At 37.8% G+C, this 17,834-nt stretch overlaps 2 protein-coding genes across 4 annotated transcripts in view; one reads left to right on the top strand and one right to left on the bottom strand.

Annotated features, from left to right (window-relative positions):
- THOC1 (THO complex subunit 1) overlaps positions 1–8,809 on the top strand; it is a 54,746-nt gene extending 45,937 nt beyond the window's left edge. For both annotated transcript variants that reach the window (XM_081801541.1, XM_081801542.1), the window contains 4 exons: positions 2,101–2,184; positions 5,653–5,800; positions 6,550–6,625; positions 7,146–8,809. In XM_081801541.1, the coding sequence (XP_081657667.1) occupies positions 2,101–2,184; positions 5,653–5,800; positions 6,550–6,625; positions 7,146–7,441 (604 nt within the window). In that variant the 3' untranslated portion in view covers positions 7,442–8,809. The remainder of the gene's footprint in view (positions 1–2,100; positions 2,185–5,652; positions 5,801–6,549; positions 6,626–7,145) is intronic.
- Positions 8,810–9,793: 984 nt separating this feature from the next.
- USP14 (ubiquitin specific peptidase 14) overlaps positions 9,794–17,834 on the bottom strand; it is a 41,735-nt gene continuing 33,694 nt past the window's right edge. For both annotated transcript variants that reach the window (XM_006733037.3, XM_006733039.3), the window contains 3 exons: positions 11,870–11,930; positions 11,194–11,301; positions 9,794–10,543 (listed from right to left, as the gene is read on the bottom strand). In XM_006733037.3, coding sequence (XP_006733100.2) covers positions 10,392–10,543; positions 11,194–11,301; positions 11,870–11,930 — 321 coding nt within the window. In that variant the 3' untranslated portion in view covers positions 9,794–10,391. The remainder of the gene's footprint in view (positions 10,544–11,193; positions 11,302–11,869; positions 11,931–17,834) is intronic.

Below are 17,834 nucleotides of genomic sequence, written 5' to 3'. Positions count from 1 at the left end.
GGGAGACAAACCATAAGAGACTCTTAATCTCAGGAAACAAACTGAGGGTTGCTGGAGGGTGGGGGGTGGGAGGGATGGGTGGCTGGGTGATGGACATTGGGGAGGGTATGTGCTATGGTGAGCGCTGTGAATTGTGTAAGACTGTTGAATCACAGACCTGTACCCCTGAAACAAATACATTATATGTTAATTTTAATAAATAAATAATTTGCCAGTGATGCTGGTGGGAGCCTAAATTGGTACAGCCACTTTGGAAAACAATTTGGCAGTAACTGAAAGTTAAAGGTGTGCATACGCTACGTCCTAACAATTCCAGTCCTGGGTTGGTTGATCTTTAAAGTAATTCCTTTAAAACTTCAGGTTGAGAACCGGTGATTTGTGAAGTCAGTTTATTAGTTGCCACCAGCATTTTTTTTTAGGGAAATAGAGAATATATTTTTGTGAAACGTTAGCTTTACTTACGTATGATACACATGCTCGCATTTATGTGTGTGTTTTGGGTTGTAATATAAAATTAATTCCTTACTGTGAGTTGTAGGGGAAGTTTGAACACCATAATGTCTAGAGAAACTAGCTCACCTGCACAATGAGATGGTGCAAGAATGTTCGTTTAGCAGTGTCACAGCAAAACTGGGGAAACTACCTAAATATCAGTGGAAGAATGGATAATGTGTGACACGTTCACGTAGCGGACCGCTGTACATTGGGCCCCAGAATGAGGTTGAGAACTACTGTATCAGACAGGCGTACTTCAGAAAAATCAGGGTTGTAGAAGGGTACAAGCATGGTTCCATTATAAAGTTTGAAAAGCTTCAAAACAGTATACGCTCAGTTAAAAAAAAAACAGGAGTGATAAATACCAATTTCTGAAGAGTGGCCACCTCTGGGGAAAGAGAACGAGATCAGAGAGGAGAGTTGTATTTGTAGTGTTTGTAAAAGTCAGATAAGGCAGTGCCTGGGAGGTTCATTCCGTTATTAGTCTTGATTGATCACAGTATAGTTGACCCTTGAACAACACAGGGTTTGGGGTGTCAACCCCCACACGGTAAAAAATGCACAAGTAACTTTTGATTCCCCAACAGCCTACTGTGGATTGGAAGCCTTACTGCATAAACAGGTGATATGATTGATACACAAAATATGAACACATTTTGTATATGTATTATATACTGTATTCTTACTAAAGGAAGCTGGAGAAAAAAATATTAAAATAATAAAAAAATACATTTAGAGTACTGAATCAAAAAAAATCCACAAATAAGTGGACCCACACAGTTCAAGCTCAGTGGTGTTCCAGGGTCAACTGTACAGTAATTTTTAAACTAATAAATGGTTCCAAACACTGATCAATGATAGTCTGGTTGGGATTTTAGTGTCACCTTGCTTTGTCTAGCGTGATATATAAAAGAGTGGTGGTAAACTCCAAGGAAACCTTCCAGCCCTCTTATGTTTACCAGTTAGAGAGTGTGTTATTGTACTGAAAGTTGTAAGATTGGGTGCTTGAGTTTTTCTTACAGAGCCCATTTTTCTAGTTTTAGTCAAAGATGTCTTCTAATCAGACCCTTGGATCTTGTTTATTTGCTTGACTATCAAAATCTTATTTCTAAAACCAAATTCCAGAAAGATCCAATTAAAAACCAACATGCTGTCATGGGAGTGACATAAAATAAGCTCACAGTTAAACTCTTTAAATCTCAGTATGGTCTGGTTATTAGTGTGGGTTTTATTAATGCTGGCTTAAGGAAAAAACATTCTTGGATGTGGGCACTGGATGTGACATTTTCTTCCTTGCTGGGGAAGTTCAAATGCTGTGAAATCCCTGGCTGTCCCTGTGACCAGTAACATTACAGTGTGGAGCCCAGTGACTGGTAGGTTACATGGAGTATAGTATATGACACGATGTAGCACCGCACTGCTTCTCCGTGGTCCTCTTGGAGAAGTCAGTTTTGAGTCATTTACCCCCTTAAAAATCTGGGTTCCTAAGTAATGTAACTAACTCAAGTGTAGGTCATAATTAGAATCTTTCAGTGCCACTGTTTTAGGAGTATTTTATTAAGAATGAACACACATGGTCCTTACTAGTTGTTTTTTAACACCCAGGGAATACATGCCAACTTTGGAGGAATTCTTTGAGGAAGCCATTGAACAGGCAGACCCTGAAAACATGGTTGAAAATGAATACAAGTAAGTAGTGTTTCTTATGAGCTAACATTCTACAGTATTTTTTTAGGAATTGTATGTACATTAGAACACTGATAGGGTAGTACTTTTCCTCTTAGGTGAATTTATGTACCAAGTTCACATTAGTGCACATTCCTGATTTCAATGACCATGCCCACTGACAAACACGAAGTAGAATCACACTTGTTTCAAAAAATAAGAACAATGCCTTGGGCATCCACCTCCCTCCCAACAATCCTCTTTTCCCCTTCAAATCAGTGTCTCCCGAGACGTGTTGATAACCATTGCCTTCATTTCCTCACCTCCCATTCTTGTCAGCTCACTGCCACTGGGTGGTCTCCCTGTCCCTCCACTGAAATAGCGCTCGTCAAGGTCATGGCATCTTTTTCCGACCTCCCAGCAGCATTCACCACTTGTCTCTCCTTCCTTAGATAATGTGTTCTTCTCTTGACATCCATTAAACTACACTCCTGCCTCACTGCATCTCAGCTGGCTCCCAGATCTTGGAGTAACCTCAGGACTCAGTCTCAGCTTTTTTATCTAATCTTCTAGGCAACACCACACAGCCCTGTGGTTTTGTTTTTTTTTATTATTATTATTTTTTATTTTAAAGATTTATTTATTTATTTATTTGACAGAGAGATAGAGAGCACAAGTAGGCAGAGTGTCAGGCAGAGGGAAAGGGAGAAGCAGGCTCTCTGCTGAGCAGGGAGCCCGATGCAGGGCTCGATTCCAGGACCCCGGGATCATGACCGGAGCCGAAGGCAGCTGCTTAACCAACTGAGCCACCCAGGCACCCCAGCCCTGTGGTTTTAAAGATTTTTTTTTTTAAAGATTTTATTTACTTATTTTAGAGAGAAAGTGTGCAAGCGGGGAGGGGCTGAGGGAGAAAATGTCAAGCAGACTCCACACTGAGGGTGGAGCCCTACGTTAGGCTCGATCTCACAACCCTGAGATCATGACCTGAGCTGAAACCAAGAGCCAAGCACTCAACTGACTGAGCTACCCATGCACCCCCTCCCCATGGTTTTATTTTTTAAAATTTTTTTAAAGATTATTTATTTGTCGGAGAGAGAGCACAAGCAGAGGGAGCTGCAGGCAGGGGAAGAGGGAGAAGCAGACTCCCCGCTGAGCAGGGAGCCCGATGTGGGACTCGATCCCAGGACCCAGGGATCACGACCTAAGCCGAAGGTAGACGCTTAACGACTGAGCCACCCAGGCGTCCCAGCCCCATGGTTTTAAATAGGCAGTTTGGTGTCATCATTTAAGGGCAAGGACCCTCTTGTCAGACTCCCTGGGTTCCAATCCCAGGACACTCTGTCACTCACTGGCTAGGCTTCTAGGGCTACTGTAACCCCTTTCTGCTTGTTTTCTCATTGCTAAATAGTATAATACCCATTTCATGGGGTTATTCTGAGGATTAAATAAGAGGATTCACTTTGAGCCACACAGGACATGTAGTTAGCACACAGAAAATAGAGTGCTCTGACTCGTGTGACCTTGTGACTAGTTATGAGTTAGTTACTGTGATCTCTTAACTAATGATGCTCCGGTCAGTTCTCCAGCATGTGAATTGTGATCTTTAAACTCACAAGTCTGATCTCCTGCTTTAACTCTTCCAGTGACTGCCTGGTAAAATTAGGATGAAATCCAAACTCCTTACCAGGGCCTAAAAGACCCGTCTGGCTGCTGCCTACTCTTTCGATCACTTCTCCTCTTTGTTCATTTTCTTTCTGCTCTAACTACACCAGCCAGGTTTCTGTTCTTCAACTCAAAGGTCTTTCCACTTCTCCCCAAGCTACTCCTGTGGTGTGGGCTCACTTCAGTTCTCCTCTCAGATACTGTCTCAGGGCAGTTTTCCCTGGCCCAGAAGCCCCTCCCTATCTGAAATTCCCATTTCTCATGTTCTTCTTATCCTTACCACTGTGTGAAATTCTTATACCTGGTGTTTATCCATAGTAATGATGTTTGCCAACACATTTCCACATTCACTGTCAGGTCCTCCCTAAGTACTTACCATCTATACCTTTAAGGTAGAAACTGCCCTTATCTCCCTTTTACAGTTAAAGTGAGGAGAGAGGGTGAATCATGTATTGAAGTTCTCATCTAGTAAATGCCAGAGCCAGGAAATCACTCCGGCCTCAGGGCCCTGCTCTTAACTGCAAGATTGTAGTGTCTCGAGTGTTCAGGGTACCTCTAAGGTCTGAGTGCCCAGCTCACCAAGTATTTGTTGAATGAATGAATGAGAGTTCTCCGCGAACCTTGCTTTAAGAACCTGAATGGTATGGATTTCTGGAGAGTAAGAAAGTTTGTATGTGTAACTGGTGGAGAATTTTGAAAATGCTTAAAAGATTGAAACTGGGGCACCTGGGTGGTTCAGATGGTTGAGCGTCTGCCTTCAGCTCAGGTCATGATCCCAGAGTCTTGGGATCGAGTCCCGCATCAGGCTCCCTGCTCCTTGAGAGCCTGCTTCTCCCTCTGCCTCTCTCTCACTCTCTCTCTCTCTGTCATGAATAAATAAATAACATCTTTAAGAAAAAAAAAAAAAGATTGAAACTGCTTAAATGGAAATGTGTCAAGAGAGGTAGGCTGGTTAACTGATCAGGCAAAGCCTTGTACCATGACATTAAGTTGGCAAGACCCGTGTAGGAGTAGTTTTGCACTTGCTAAAAGTAGAGGCTCATTTCAAGAGGAGGACTAAATAAACCAGGTTGCTACCCTTAAGAACTTAGGGGGATCTTCCAAATGACTTGCAAAAATTCACAGAGTAAATTTGTGCTCTGGATTCGTCTCCAGCTTGGCTGGTTCTGGAACATTATCTTTAGAATTCGTGAGGTTTGCATTTCTCACCTTACTGTGTAGCGCCCGGTGCTGTGCTCTGTATCACTTTGTATCTATCCCTGCTCACTGTGGTGGCTATTCGATGTTTCCCTTTTAGTTTTGGAACCATTTTTATTCATTGAGTTTGGTATTAAGCGAACTAAAATGAGAGGCTTATATAAATGGAGAATGATGTATTGATTGAATATGGTCAAAACTCAGTGCTGATAAAACTTACATTCTGGAATTCACACCTGCAGGTGGCATTGTCTGTATGGGCGTCAGCTCACTGACTATAGTAAAAGCCTATTCGTTTTTCTTCTAAAGACGTAGATGATGACTGTCCTGCACACAGAACACCTAGTTATCACTATACACGTACTGATTGACTTTTTAAATTAAGTAAAACGGGTATTAAACTTTTCAGGTGTTTGCTGCATATGAACCTGCCTCATCAGATTCTGCCCATTTCTAGTGTTCATTTGTAAGTGTACTGCACACTCAGAGGTTCTTTAGGAATAAGATCAGAATGAAAAGAATGGTGCCTTCAGCTACTTAATGTTAATTTACCATGTGACACTCTATACGCTAACTGGAAGGCATATAGAAATAAAAAACCGTAAATGACAAGACTGACATTTCTTTTCCTAGGGCTGTGAACAATTCAAATTATGGTTGGAGAGCCCTGAGACTGTTAGCACGGAGAAGCCCTCACTTCTTCCAGCCAACCAACCAGCAATTTAAAAGTTTGCCAGAATATCTCGAAAACATGGTAATAAAGCTAGCAAAGGAATTACCAGTAAGTAATGTAGATCAACGTTTTCATATTCTTTGTTATCTTATTAAAACTACTATCACTAAGAAGCTGAATTTACAGTTTATTGTGTGGAAAAAATAATCCACAAATCTCCATGTTTAAGAATAAGGAAAAATGCATTTGAGTGTACATTTACAGGAAGTACATTAAGTTGATAAATTTTTTATAAAGCATGTAATTTAATTTTAAAGCCCACAGTATTTTGGTTAAACAATTATCTCACCTGTAAACTCAGACATGAATTTTTCCTATTTGCCAATGTATTGTGTTTTATCAAACAGGATCTATAATGGGTAGCAGTAGGTACCTAGACCTACCTTTCTACTCTGTTCTCTTTTCCAATACAATTTTCTCATTGTATTACTACAATATGGTAATAACTATACCGTAAAATTACTAAAAAAATTTTTTAAGAACCCAAATCCTCCCCTGGTTTTCTCCAGCCTATCATTACTATATGCTAGATATTTGTAAATCATCTTACCGTACGCTTTACTGGCTCTGCCTTCTTCCCATGTGTGGGGGAAGGGGAGTCTTTCCCGTCCACTCCTTCTCCACGTTAACACCATGCCATTTGTGATCCTTACCTGACATTCACATTTAACACGCTCAAGGATCAAGTTCTGGGCCCTGGAATGTGGAATCTCAACCACTCATAACCTAAACCAAAAGTATCCCCAAGTTATTTTACAAGTTGGCATTCTCTTAAACATTCTTCTTCCTCATTTTAGCCTCCTTCTGAAGAGATAAAAACAGGTGAGGATGAAGATGAGGAAGATAATGATGCTTTACTGAAGGAAAATGAAAGTAAGAATTGAATTTTCTTGGCTATTTTACAAAATTGGAAAAGATTGGGGTTCTTTGTTGAGAGGTACGTTATTTGATCTACTTCTCAACCTCTACCATTTATCTCAGCTGTTTCTTATAGTGAGGGATTTTAAACATTGCTTGATAACTTTTAAAATATTACACTTTATGCAATAGAATTTGGAAGTGATGGGAAGGAAGGTACTTAGATTTGAAGGTGACTCACCTGTTTGTTAATGGCGGGGGGGCGGGTTAGAAGAGAGCAGCTGCTTTCGGGGGAGACCTTCATAATTACAATAGAGGCAGCAGCTTTAGTTTTAAAAGTACTGATACCTAGTGATCATGACTATAAGAACAATATTCACCCCATGAAAAATATAGAAAGGAATTGTTTTAAAATAAAGCTTATGAAAGGTGATTAATATTTCAGTGGCCCCGTATCTTCCCCATTCTGTTGTATATTTTGAATTGTACATGTCCTCAGGCTTTGTACATAATTTACATCTCCTGTGTTTCCTAGGCCCTGATGTTCGCCGAGACAAACCTGTAACAGGGGAACAAATAGAGGTGTTTGCCAGTAAACTGGGCGAGCAATGGAAGATCCTGGCTCCCTACTTGGAAATGAAAGACTCGGAAATTAGACAAATTGAGTGTGATAGCGAAGACATGAAGATGAGAGCTAAGCAGCTACTGGTCGCCTGGCAAGATCAAGAGGGAGTACATGCAACACCTGAGAATCTGATGAACGCACTGAATAAGTCCGGATTAAGTGACCTTGCAGAAAGTCTAACTAATGACAATGAGACAAATAGTTAGCTTCTTTCTTTCTTTTCTTTTTTTTATTAAAATTGTGATAAGATTTTGTTACCAAGCAGCATTTGATAAGAGGTCCAATGGTTTTGGTAAACAATAAACATTTTTATAACAGTTGTTGTACAGTTGGCTGGTGCTCCACGAACAACAGAAGGCGTATTGGCTCTTGATAACTGACCTCAGGGTTTCAGGCGAAGGGAGTACGTTGAGAAAATGGACAAAATAAAGCGACCTCAAGATCACATATTTTTTGTTAAAATATTTATAATGAAGTCAGTAAGCAATATTTAGGGAGCATGGTGTTTCCTAAGATACACTATGCCAACTTCGTTTCCCACATGCCATTAGTAGTTACAAAATTTAACTTGCTGTTCTGAAAATCCCACAATGACTTTCTGAAACCATATGACTGCTCTAGTCTTACTCATTTATGCCTTAAAGCAGAGGATCAGCAAACACTGGCCCATTTCCCACCTGCTTTTACAAGTAAAATTTTATCAGCACACAGTTCTGCTGATTTAAGTATCATCTATGGCTCCTTTCATGCTACAACAACAGCGTTCAGTAGCTGTGACAAAGACTGTGGCCTGCGAAACTTAAAATATGTACTATCCACCCCACCCATTACAGAAAATGTTTGCCAGCCCCCAACTTGAAAAAAAACAGGGTGAAGTCTAAAATCCTAAGTCCTTAAAATAGGGATGCATACTTCCAGGATTGATGTGAAGTTTGAGATATGTAGGTGAAAGCTATCTACAAACAGCAAAGCACTATGTAATAATGGCTGGGGACAGTACCATCTACTTTTCCCATTCCCACATAAGCATAATTACCCTGTAGGGCTCTAACATTAGGTTATCATTGTATGTTTTGTATCCTGAAAGGCTACTAAGTGCATAATACACCTAAGTGCATATTACACCATAAATGTTCTTGCTTGGACTTAACTTCACTGGCTAGTCCAACAGTGATACAGCACAGCTCTAATATCAAAAGGGCCTCCGTGCTCATGGCACAGCATATAAGGCACACTCAGGAATCAAGAAATTTTCTTGACCACTCTCCCTTCTCAAAGACCTTATATGCAAGGCTGAACTCTAAAATAGCCTTACTAGTTTAAAACACTGGTGTAAGTCCAATTTCTTAAAAAAAAAAAAAATCTTTGGACTAATGCTTATTTGGATCAAATAAAATGAAATCCATTTTTGAAACAATTAAGGAATTACAATATTAAAAATCTTAACTCCATACAAGACATATACTTTGTTCTAAACCTACCTCATCTACTAGCTACAGCATCCTGCAAGTCAGAAATCAGAATTCTAATCGCTAAATTTATGTCCTCAAAATTGTTCAGACCAAGACAGACTGTGAATAAAAAATGCAGAGTCACAAGCATCATAGCACTATCTAAGAATCATTACACTTCTTATGGTCTCCTCTTCCCCATTCTATTCTGCACCCTCCGCCAAGGCAAAGGGAATAATGATTGCCAGTAATCACCACTTAGCTGAAGAAGCTATTTACAAATAAGTTTCCCTGAAATGCTTATTTTATCTCCTAGGGTTCTCAGGTTTTATCACATTGTTCAAAGCTGAGAGGAAATTGGCCATTATTCTCTAGGAATTTAATAGTTACCAGTGCTATGCTCTGCAGAGCATGAAAACAGCGTAAGAGAGGAGATTTCATGATAATCCCCCAAGCTTCATTTTATATACCTAACTCAAAATCAGAGACAAATGAGCTAATTTCCTATCCTCTATCTAGTAATCAAGGCTCTTGAAACAAAGATGAGGAATTAGAATGTATTAAAATGTAAGAAACCTACCATACTGAAACACCACTTACTCTTGGTACTTTTACCATCACTTTAAAAATCATTGCTATTATTCAATTCTGAGATACACATTAAGATTTTGGGAACAGACGAGTAAAAACAACTGAGCCAAAGAAAAGACAGACCAATAAACATCGTTGCATTCAGCATCCAAAGAACTCTGTTACTTTTACAACTTTGTATTTCTTTTAAACAGAACATAATGTGAGAAGGCAGAAGAGATAACATTTTTAAATGGATGCTTAACAGCAGAGTAAAACTAACAACCTGCAGCAAGGCGTGATATTAAATATACCTAAACTTAACCCAAGCTCCAACACTCAGTAGACAAAAGACTTGAGGTTAGAAGCTGTTAGTCCCTCTTTTTTTTTTTTTTTTATTAAATATCCTCATTTTCTAAAAATAAGCAACGAGAGCTTGTCAACTTTTTAAGGTTGATTACTACAAAACCATTGCAAAGTTAAACATACAAACCATAGTACATCAGAGAGACACAATAATGAATGTATAATCAAATGTACTATTACTGATCACAATTTATTTTAAAGTCATGAAAAGCCAGCAACAGTCAGGCTGGACAAATACTTGATTGTACCCATGTTTCCATGGGATGTGGGCAGCAGCACTGAGTAACACAATGAGAGCAACACTTCCTTCCTTTCCACCTTCCTGGCAAAATTTTTGTTAGATAAGGCAAAGGATGGGCAGCTATGAATCACCGGTGGTTTGAACCATGCAAGAACAACAACAACAAAAAGAGTAATAGGTGTGCAATAAACATCTGATTGCTGAATCCTGGGCTTAAAAAGGCAGGGAGAAAAAATTTATCATGGAAGGTAATGGCTGAAAGGCATTTCAAATCAGAATTTTTAAAAATTAATGCAAGAAATAAGCTTTTTAAAAATGTATTCCTGCAACCACACAGTCCAAAGGCAATTTTTTTTTCTGTAATTTTTAGGTTGATCCACAGAGTGGTCTGCTTCACCCTCTTTTGTTCCACATGAGAGGGGAAACACATAAAACCACCTACATGTCTTCCTCTACAGCTCTGGATTATAGAAATGATCAACAAGTAACATTTATTTCACACCTAAACATAAATAGCTAAAATGAAGATTACTGTTCACTTTCCTCTTCCATTATTTCAACTCTGCGAGGCCCATAGAGTAAAACATATGCTATGTGCCAGTCTCCACCACCAGAAAGCCGTAAGATATCCTCTGGTGTCACGATGCTGACTTTATCATCATCAAACTTAATCCATTCATCTAAAGAACAAGAGAAGAAAATGAAATTAATATCATACATGTTTTCTCAGTTCCATTTCAAAAAAGGTACTGAGTACTTTTATGCACAGCAGTATTCCATCTGCCATACTAACAGTTTTCAAAGTGTGGTCCAGGGGCTACTCAGGTTTCAAGACCATTTCAGGGGTACTATGAAGGTCACAATTTTTTTATATCACTACTAAAGTATTATTTGCCTTTTTCCCTCATTCTCTCAAGTGTGCTTTGGAATTTTCCAGAAGTCATAGGATGTGTGATAAAGCAAGAGACTGAATGCAGAAACAGGTGTCTCCTATTAAGCCAGACAAAGCAGACCTACAAAAACAAATCAATACTATTTCTTGCTATTTTTTTGTTTTGGAAAATACTGTTATCTTTGTTATTTATGTGATATGTAATGGGTTTATTCCTGTCAGCTTCCAATGAGTTAATTTCTCAGTTTTAATTTCTATTATAGTAAATATTAAAGAGAATCCTCATAAACAAAAGCTCTTTGTGGACCTCAACAATTAAGAATGTAAAGGAGTTCTGAGACCAAAAAGTTTGAAAACCACTGTGCAAAAAATCTGTACTAAGTAAACTGTTAAATTAACTAACTACTGGGGAAAAAAAAAACAAAACAGAATCCTTACCTTGTTTCCTTTTCACCCATGATACATAATGGCCTGAAGAGCTAGACCTTCCCTGATGTGTTAACACTGCTTGTAAGTCATAGTATCCACAATTATTGGAGCCAATGTCTAAAGAAAGATGTAAGTCCAACAATATTAGACAATGAAGAGACGTGATTTCTCCAGCTAGGTAGCAATACGTTAGCCTATTACTAGAATTCAATAACATATGACAGTTCAAAGTTAAGGATTTATGGAAGATATTTTAAGAAGTATGATAGTATTCACAGAACTACATCCTAAAAAGACTGATTTTTACTGTGTGTCTAATTAAGGTAAATTGTATTTTAAAAATCTGACTTTCTGGGGCGCCTGGGTGGCTCAGATGGTTAAGCGTCTGCCTTCGGCTCAGGGCATGATCCCAGGGTACTGAGATCGAGCCCCACATCGGGCTCCTGGCTCAGCAGGGAGTCTGCTTCTCCCTCTCCCTCTGCCTCTCCCCCTGCTCATGCTCTCTCTCTCTGTAGCTAATGAATAAATTAAAAATCCTTTAATAAAAAAAAAATCTGATTTTCTTTTTAAAAAAGCATGGTATCTGAAAAAAAATAGGTAAGTGCCAAGACAATAATGTTACCTTAAACACACACACACACACACACACACAGTAACTCAATTGAAATGATTTTTTTCCACTTACCATCAGCAAAAGAAAAAGGCTCATATTTAACTTCTTTCTGGGGACTACTCTTTTTGTCACTCTGAGGGGAAAAAATTTTAATTTTAAATCATGATACTGGAAATAAAATTTGTATTCTATTCAATAAATATTCTTTCCACACATATTTACTGACTACAATATAAAATACTACCTTACAAATTACTAAAACGATATAACCATAGTTAACACAAAACTATAAACCCAAAGGAGCTATACTTCAACAACATACAATCTTGTATGCACAGTAACAGACTCTCTGATTCTAGGACCAACTATAAGCCACTAAACCTACAGCATATCAGTGAATATAACAATACAAACAGTACTCTAGGGTAGAAAAGGAAAACCCAATTCTATATTTTTACCAAAATCCTATCAAACCACATAGGATTTAAAAAAAAAGGTACCTCAATGAAAGAAAAGTCGAATTACTGAACTAACATTAAACCTACTAAGACATGGCCACCTGCTCAAATGAAATGAATGAACTTAGCTTAAATGAGCTGAAATATTTCATTCAGCAAATATTTACCTAATATTGAAAGAGATGATTCACTATTTTAAACAAAGATCTTTGGTGGGAATTCCTTGCCTCAACTCATTGCAGTGTGTAATACAAAAAAATCAAACTTATCTAGGCATATGGGCACAAAGTTCTTGAAAACTATAATGGTAATGAACACAATGCAAGTAGTTTAAAGATCACTAGAGTGACAAGAAGTCAAAGGCACCCACAACAAAAAAATGGCAATTAAGTCAACTATTCCCTTTTGTATTAAAATTTGACACCCAGAGTAACCATAGAAAAAGGTATACAAAGAAAAAGATTTTTAAAAAATCGTAGATAAGTCAATTTAGAATTCTATTATATGTTCAAGTAACCTAGAAGGTAATAAAAAGAAGTGAAAAACAGAACAAAGAGAAAGCAAAATATAACACAATTAACAAATCAACTTACATTAAATGTAAATGTTTAGTCTAAATAAAGCAATAAGAGATTAACAGTATATTAAAATACACAACCAACTCTATGCTGTCTATAAGAAACTCTTCAAATATAACAATATAGGCAAATTTAAAGTAAAATAATACAAAAAGACATCATGCAAACATTAACAAAAACAAAGCAGCACTGGCAATAGTAGTATCAGAAAAGTAGACTTAGAGTAAAGAAAACTACCAGGGACAGAGAGGGATGTTGCATAATAAAAAAGGGTCACTCCACTTAAGAATACTTAGCAATCCTAAAGGTGTATGCACCAAATAACAGAGCTACAAAACATGCAAAGCAAAAGTGGACAGAACCGAATGGAGAAACACATAAAACCCAATTTTAGCTTCCTCACTCCTCTCACAAAAACTGATAGAACAACTAGACAGAAAAACAGCATGGTTACAGGAACATGCAACACCACCATCAACCAACTGGATCTAATCAACATCTATAGAACATTCATTCCATTCAACAACCGTAGAATACAATTTTTTTTCCAAGTACCCACAGAACATATACCAAGATATATCACATCCTAAGCCATAAAGCAAACTTCAAATTTAAAGGAATTTAAATCACACAAGTGTGTTCTTTCACAATGAAATCAAACTAGAAGCAGTAACAGCAAGATAATAAATAAATTTCCAAATATTTGGAAACTAAACAAGACACTTCTAAATAATCCAAATTCAAAGAGAAGTCCCATGGGAGATTTTTTTTTAAATACAAGGAACAGAGAGGTGTCTGGGTGGCTCAGCTGGTTAAGCATCTGCCTTCAGCTCAAGTCCTGATCCAAGCTCCACATAGGGCTCCCTGCTCAGCGGGGAGTCTGCTTCTTCCTCTCCCTCCCCAACCCCTGCTCATGCTCTCACTCTTGTGCTCTCTGTCTCAAATAAATCAATAAAACCTTTAAAAAAAAATACAAGACAGAATGAAAATGAAAATACAATATAACAATTTGTAGGACACAGTGAAAGCACTGCTGAGAGAGAATGTATAGCGCTAAATGCATACATTAGGGAAAAGTTTGAAGCCAAAAATCTAAGCTCCCACAATTTAAGAACCTAGAAAAAGGAGAACAAAATAAACCCCAAACAAGCAGAAGGGTAGAAATCATTAATATTACAGAAAAAGAGAAAAATCCACTTAGCCAGTTCTCTGAAAAGATCATAAAACTGACAATCCTCTAACAAGACAAAGGAAAAAAAAAAAAAAAAAAAGACAAATTACCAGTATCAGGAATGAAACAGGGGACAGATATCATTATAGACCCTGCAGACATCAAAAATAAATAAATAAATACAAGGAACAACTCTACAACACAAAATTGACAAGCTAGATAAAATAGATCAATTCCATGAAAACAAAGTACCAAAACAAACCTAATACGAAATTACATCATTTGAATAGCCCATAACTACAAAGGAAGTCAAATATTTAATTTAAAAATGCCTGGAAAAAAATCTCCAGGCTGATTTTTTTCCACCAATGTTCTACCAAAACTTTAAAAAAGAATTAATACTAGGTTCTACACAATCTTTCAAAAAATAAGAGGAAAAAAAGAACAGTTAATAAACCAGTTCAGCAAAGATCAATATACAAAAATCAATTACAAAGAATAATCTAAAAATGAAATTAAGAAAGCAATGCCATTTACTCAAACATCAAAAAAGAATAAAATACTTAAGAATAAAGTTAGCCAAAGTACAAGATTTATATACTATAAACTATAAAACATTGTTGAAAAAAATTAAGATACAAATAAATACAAAGACATTATCAAGTTCATGGACTGCCAAGACTTAATGCTGTTAAAACAGCAATCCTTTCCAAATTATCTAGATTCACTGCAATCCTATCAAAATTCCAATTGTTTTTTTTTTAAAGATTTTATTTATTTATTTGACAGAGAGAGACACAGCGAGAGAGGGAACACAAGCAGGGGGAGTGGGAGAGGGAGAAGCAGGCTTCCCACTGAGCAGGGAGCCCGACGTGGGGCTCGATCCCAGGACCCTGGGATCATGACCTGAGCCGAAGGCAGACGCCCAACGACTGAGCCACCCAGGCGCCCCACCAATTGTTTTTTTTGAAGTAATACACAAGCTGATCCTAAAATAATGGATATACAAGGCATTCATAAGAGCCAAAACAATCTTGAAAGAACAGCTGAAAGGCTCATACTTTGCTACATCCTTACTACAAAACTACAGTAATCAAGACTGTGGCACTGGCATAAGGACAGACATAAAGACCTGTGGAAGAAAACTGAGAGTCCAGATATATAGATCTCTACAGTCAACTGATTCTCTACAAGGGTACCAAGACCATTCAATGGGCCAAGAATAGGATATTCACATGCAATAGCATGAATTTGGATATGGACCTCATTCCACACACAAAAATTAACCCAGAACGGATCAAAAACCGGGGAAGAACTAAATGGGAAGAACTGAAACTTTAAAACTCTTATAAGAGAAACAGACATAAATCTTTGTGGCCTTTGACTAGGCAATGGTTTGTTAGATAAGACACCAAAAGCAAGAACAACCAAAGAAAAATACACTGGATTACCTAAAAATTAAAAACTTTTCCTCTGCAAAAGACCCTAAAGAAGATGAAAAGATAAAGACAAAGGCAAGGAGAAAATATATGATAGCCATGTATCTGACAAAGGATTAGTATTTATAATACAAAAAACTCTCAAAATTCAAGAGTGAAAAATAGCACAATTAGAAAATGAACAGACAAGAAGAAACATTTCACCAAAGAGGATATACAGATGGCAAATAAATACATGAAGACACACTCAACATCATTAGCCACTAGGAAAAAGCAAATTAAAAACCACAATGAGGTATCACTGCAAACCTATCCAAATGGCTAAAATAAAGAATACTGACATCACCAAATTCTAGCAAGAATGCACAAAGTGGATCAGTCATATACTGCTAATGAGCATTTAAAATGGTACAGTCCCTATGGAAAACCTTTGACAGTTTCTTTAAAAATTAAATATACAACTACCATGCAATCTAGCAATTATACTACTGGGTATTTATTTCCAGAGAAATGAAAAGTTATGTTTACACTAAAACTGGTACATGAGGGGCACCTGGGTGACTCAGTCGGTTAAGCATCTGCCTTCGGCTTAAGTCATGATCCCAGAGTCCTGGGATTGAGTCCCACACAGGGCTCCCTGCTCAGCAGGAAGTTTGCTTCTCCCTCTCTCTCTGCCCCTCTCCCTACTCACACTCGCTCTCTCTCAAATAAAAAATTAAAAAAAAAAATAGTACATGAATACTTATAGCAACTTTATTCAAAATAAATGAAACTAGAAACAATCCAGCTGTCCTTCAACAGCTGAATGGTTAAGCAAAATATGGTATATGCATAACAGAATACTATTCAGCAACAAAAAAGAAGGAACTACTGTTATACAAAATAACCTGGGCTAATTTCCTGAGAATTATGTATGCTGAGAAAAGAAAATCCCAAAAAGTTATATATGATAGGATTCCATTTATATAGTGTATATATATATAGTATATGTATAATATACTATATATATATATATATTCCATTTCGTATCTTAAAATGACAAAACTACAGAAATGGAGAACAGGTTAACAGTTGCTAGGAATTGAAGAGGAGGCAGGGGCCAAAGGAAAGTGGGTTTGTCTACAAAGGGGCAGTATGTGGAATTTCTGTAGTGATGAGAATGTACTGTATCTAGACTGCATCAAAATCAATATCCAAGTTGTGATACTGTGTTATTGTTTTGTAAGATATTACCACAGGGGAAACTTGGTAAAAGGTACCTGGATCTCTTCATATTATTTCTTTTTTTTTTTTTTTTTAAAGATTTTATTTATTTATTTGACACAGAGAGAGAGTGCACTCACAAGCAGGGGGAGTGGCAGGCAGAGGAAGGAGAAGCAGGGAGGAGAAGCAGGGAGCTGAGCAGGGAGGAGAAGCAGGGAGCTGAGCAGGGAGCCCGATGGGGGGCTCAATCCCAGGACGCTGGGATTACGACATGAGCAGAAGGAGTCACTTAATGCACTGAGCCACCCAGGCGCCCCTCTTCATATTATTTCTTATAAATGCATGTGATTCTACAATTACCTCAAAATAAATTTTAATGTTAAAAAAAAAAACCATTTAACACACGCACTACACACACGCACTACACACCCACAGTAATTTGCAGAATTTAAATGATATATAGTATCACACTGGAAATATTTCTAGTTATCAAGAAAGATCTTTTTCATTGTGGGGAAAAAAAAAATCCAACACAGTTCAGCTGTACCCTATCTGAACCTAAAATGATACAACTTATTAAATATAAAGTTTCCTAAGGTTGTGATTTTAGCAATTATAGGCAGGCATACAAGCAGCACTTATTAAAAGATACAATTTATCACACCAGTCAGAATGGCTAAAATTAACACAAGAAACAACAGGTGTTGGTGAGGATGCAGAAAAAAGGGGAACCCCTCTTGCCCTGTTGGTGGGAATGCAAGCTGGTGCAGCCACTCTGGAGAACAGTATGAAGGTTTCTCAAAAAGTTAAAAACAGAGCTACCCTACGACCCAGCAACAGCACTACTAGGTATTTACCCAAAGGATACAAAAAGACAGATGCGAAGGGACACATGCATCCTGATGTTGATAGCAACACCATCAACAACAGCCGAACTCTGGAAAGAGCCCAAATGTCCATCGGCTGATGAATGGATAAAGACATGTGTGTACACACACGCGCGAATATTACTCAACCAGCAAAAAGAACGAAATCTTGCCATTTGCAATGACATGGATGGAGCTAGAGTGTATTACACTAAGTGAAGTCAGTCAGTCAGAGAAAGACAAGTATCATATGATTTCACTCATGTGGAGTTTAAGAAACAAAACAGATAAACATAGGGGGAGGGGGGAAAAAGAGAGAGAC

The sequence above is a fragment of the Leptonychotes weddellii genome, chromosome 13, assembly GCF_054177405.1.
Source record: "Leptonychotes weddellii isolate Sample4059 chromosome 13, ASM5417740v2, whole genome shotgun sequence".
NCBI lineage: Eukaryota > Metazoa > Chordata > Mammalia > Carnivora > Phocidae > Leptonychotes > Leptonychotes weddellii.
Note: the sequence above shows the minus strand (reverse complement) of the source record. Positions and strands in the feature narration are given on the sequence as shown.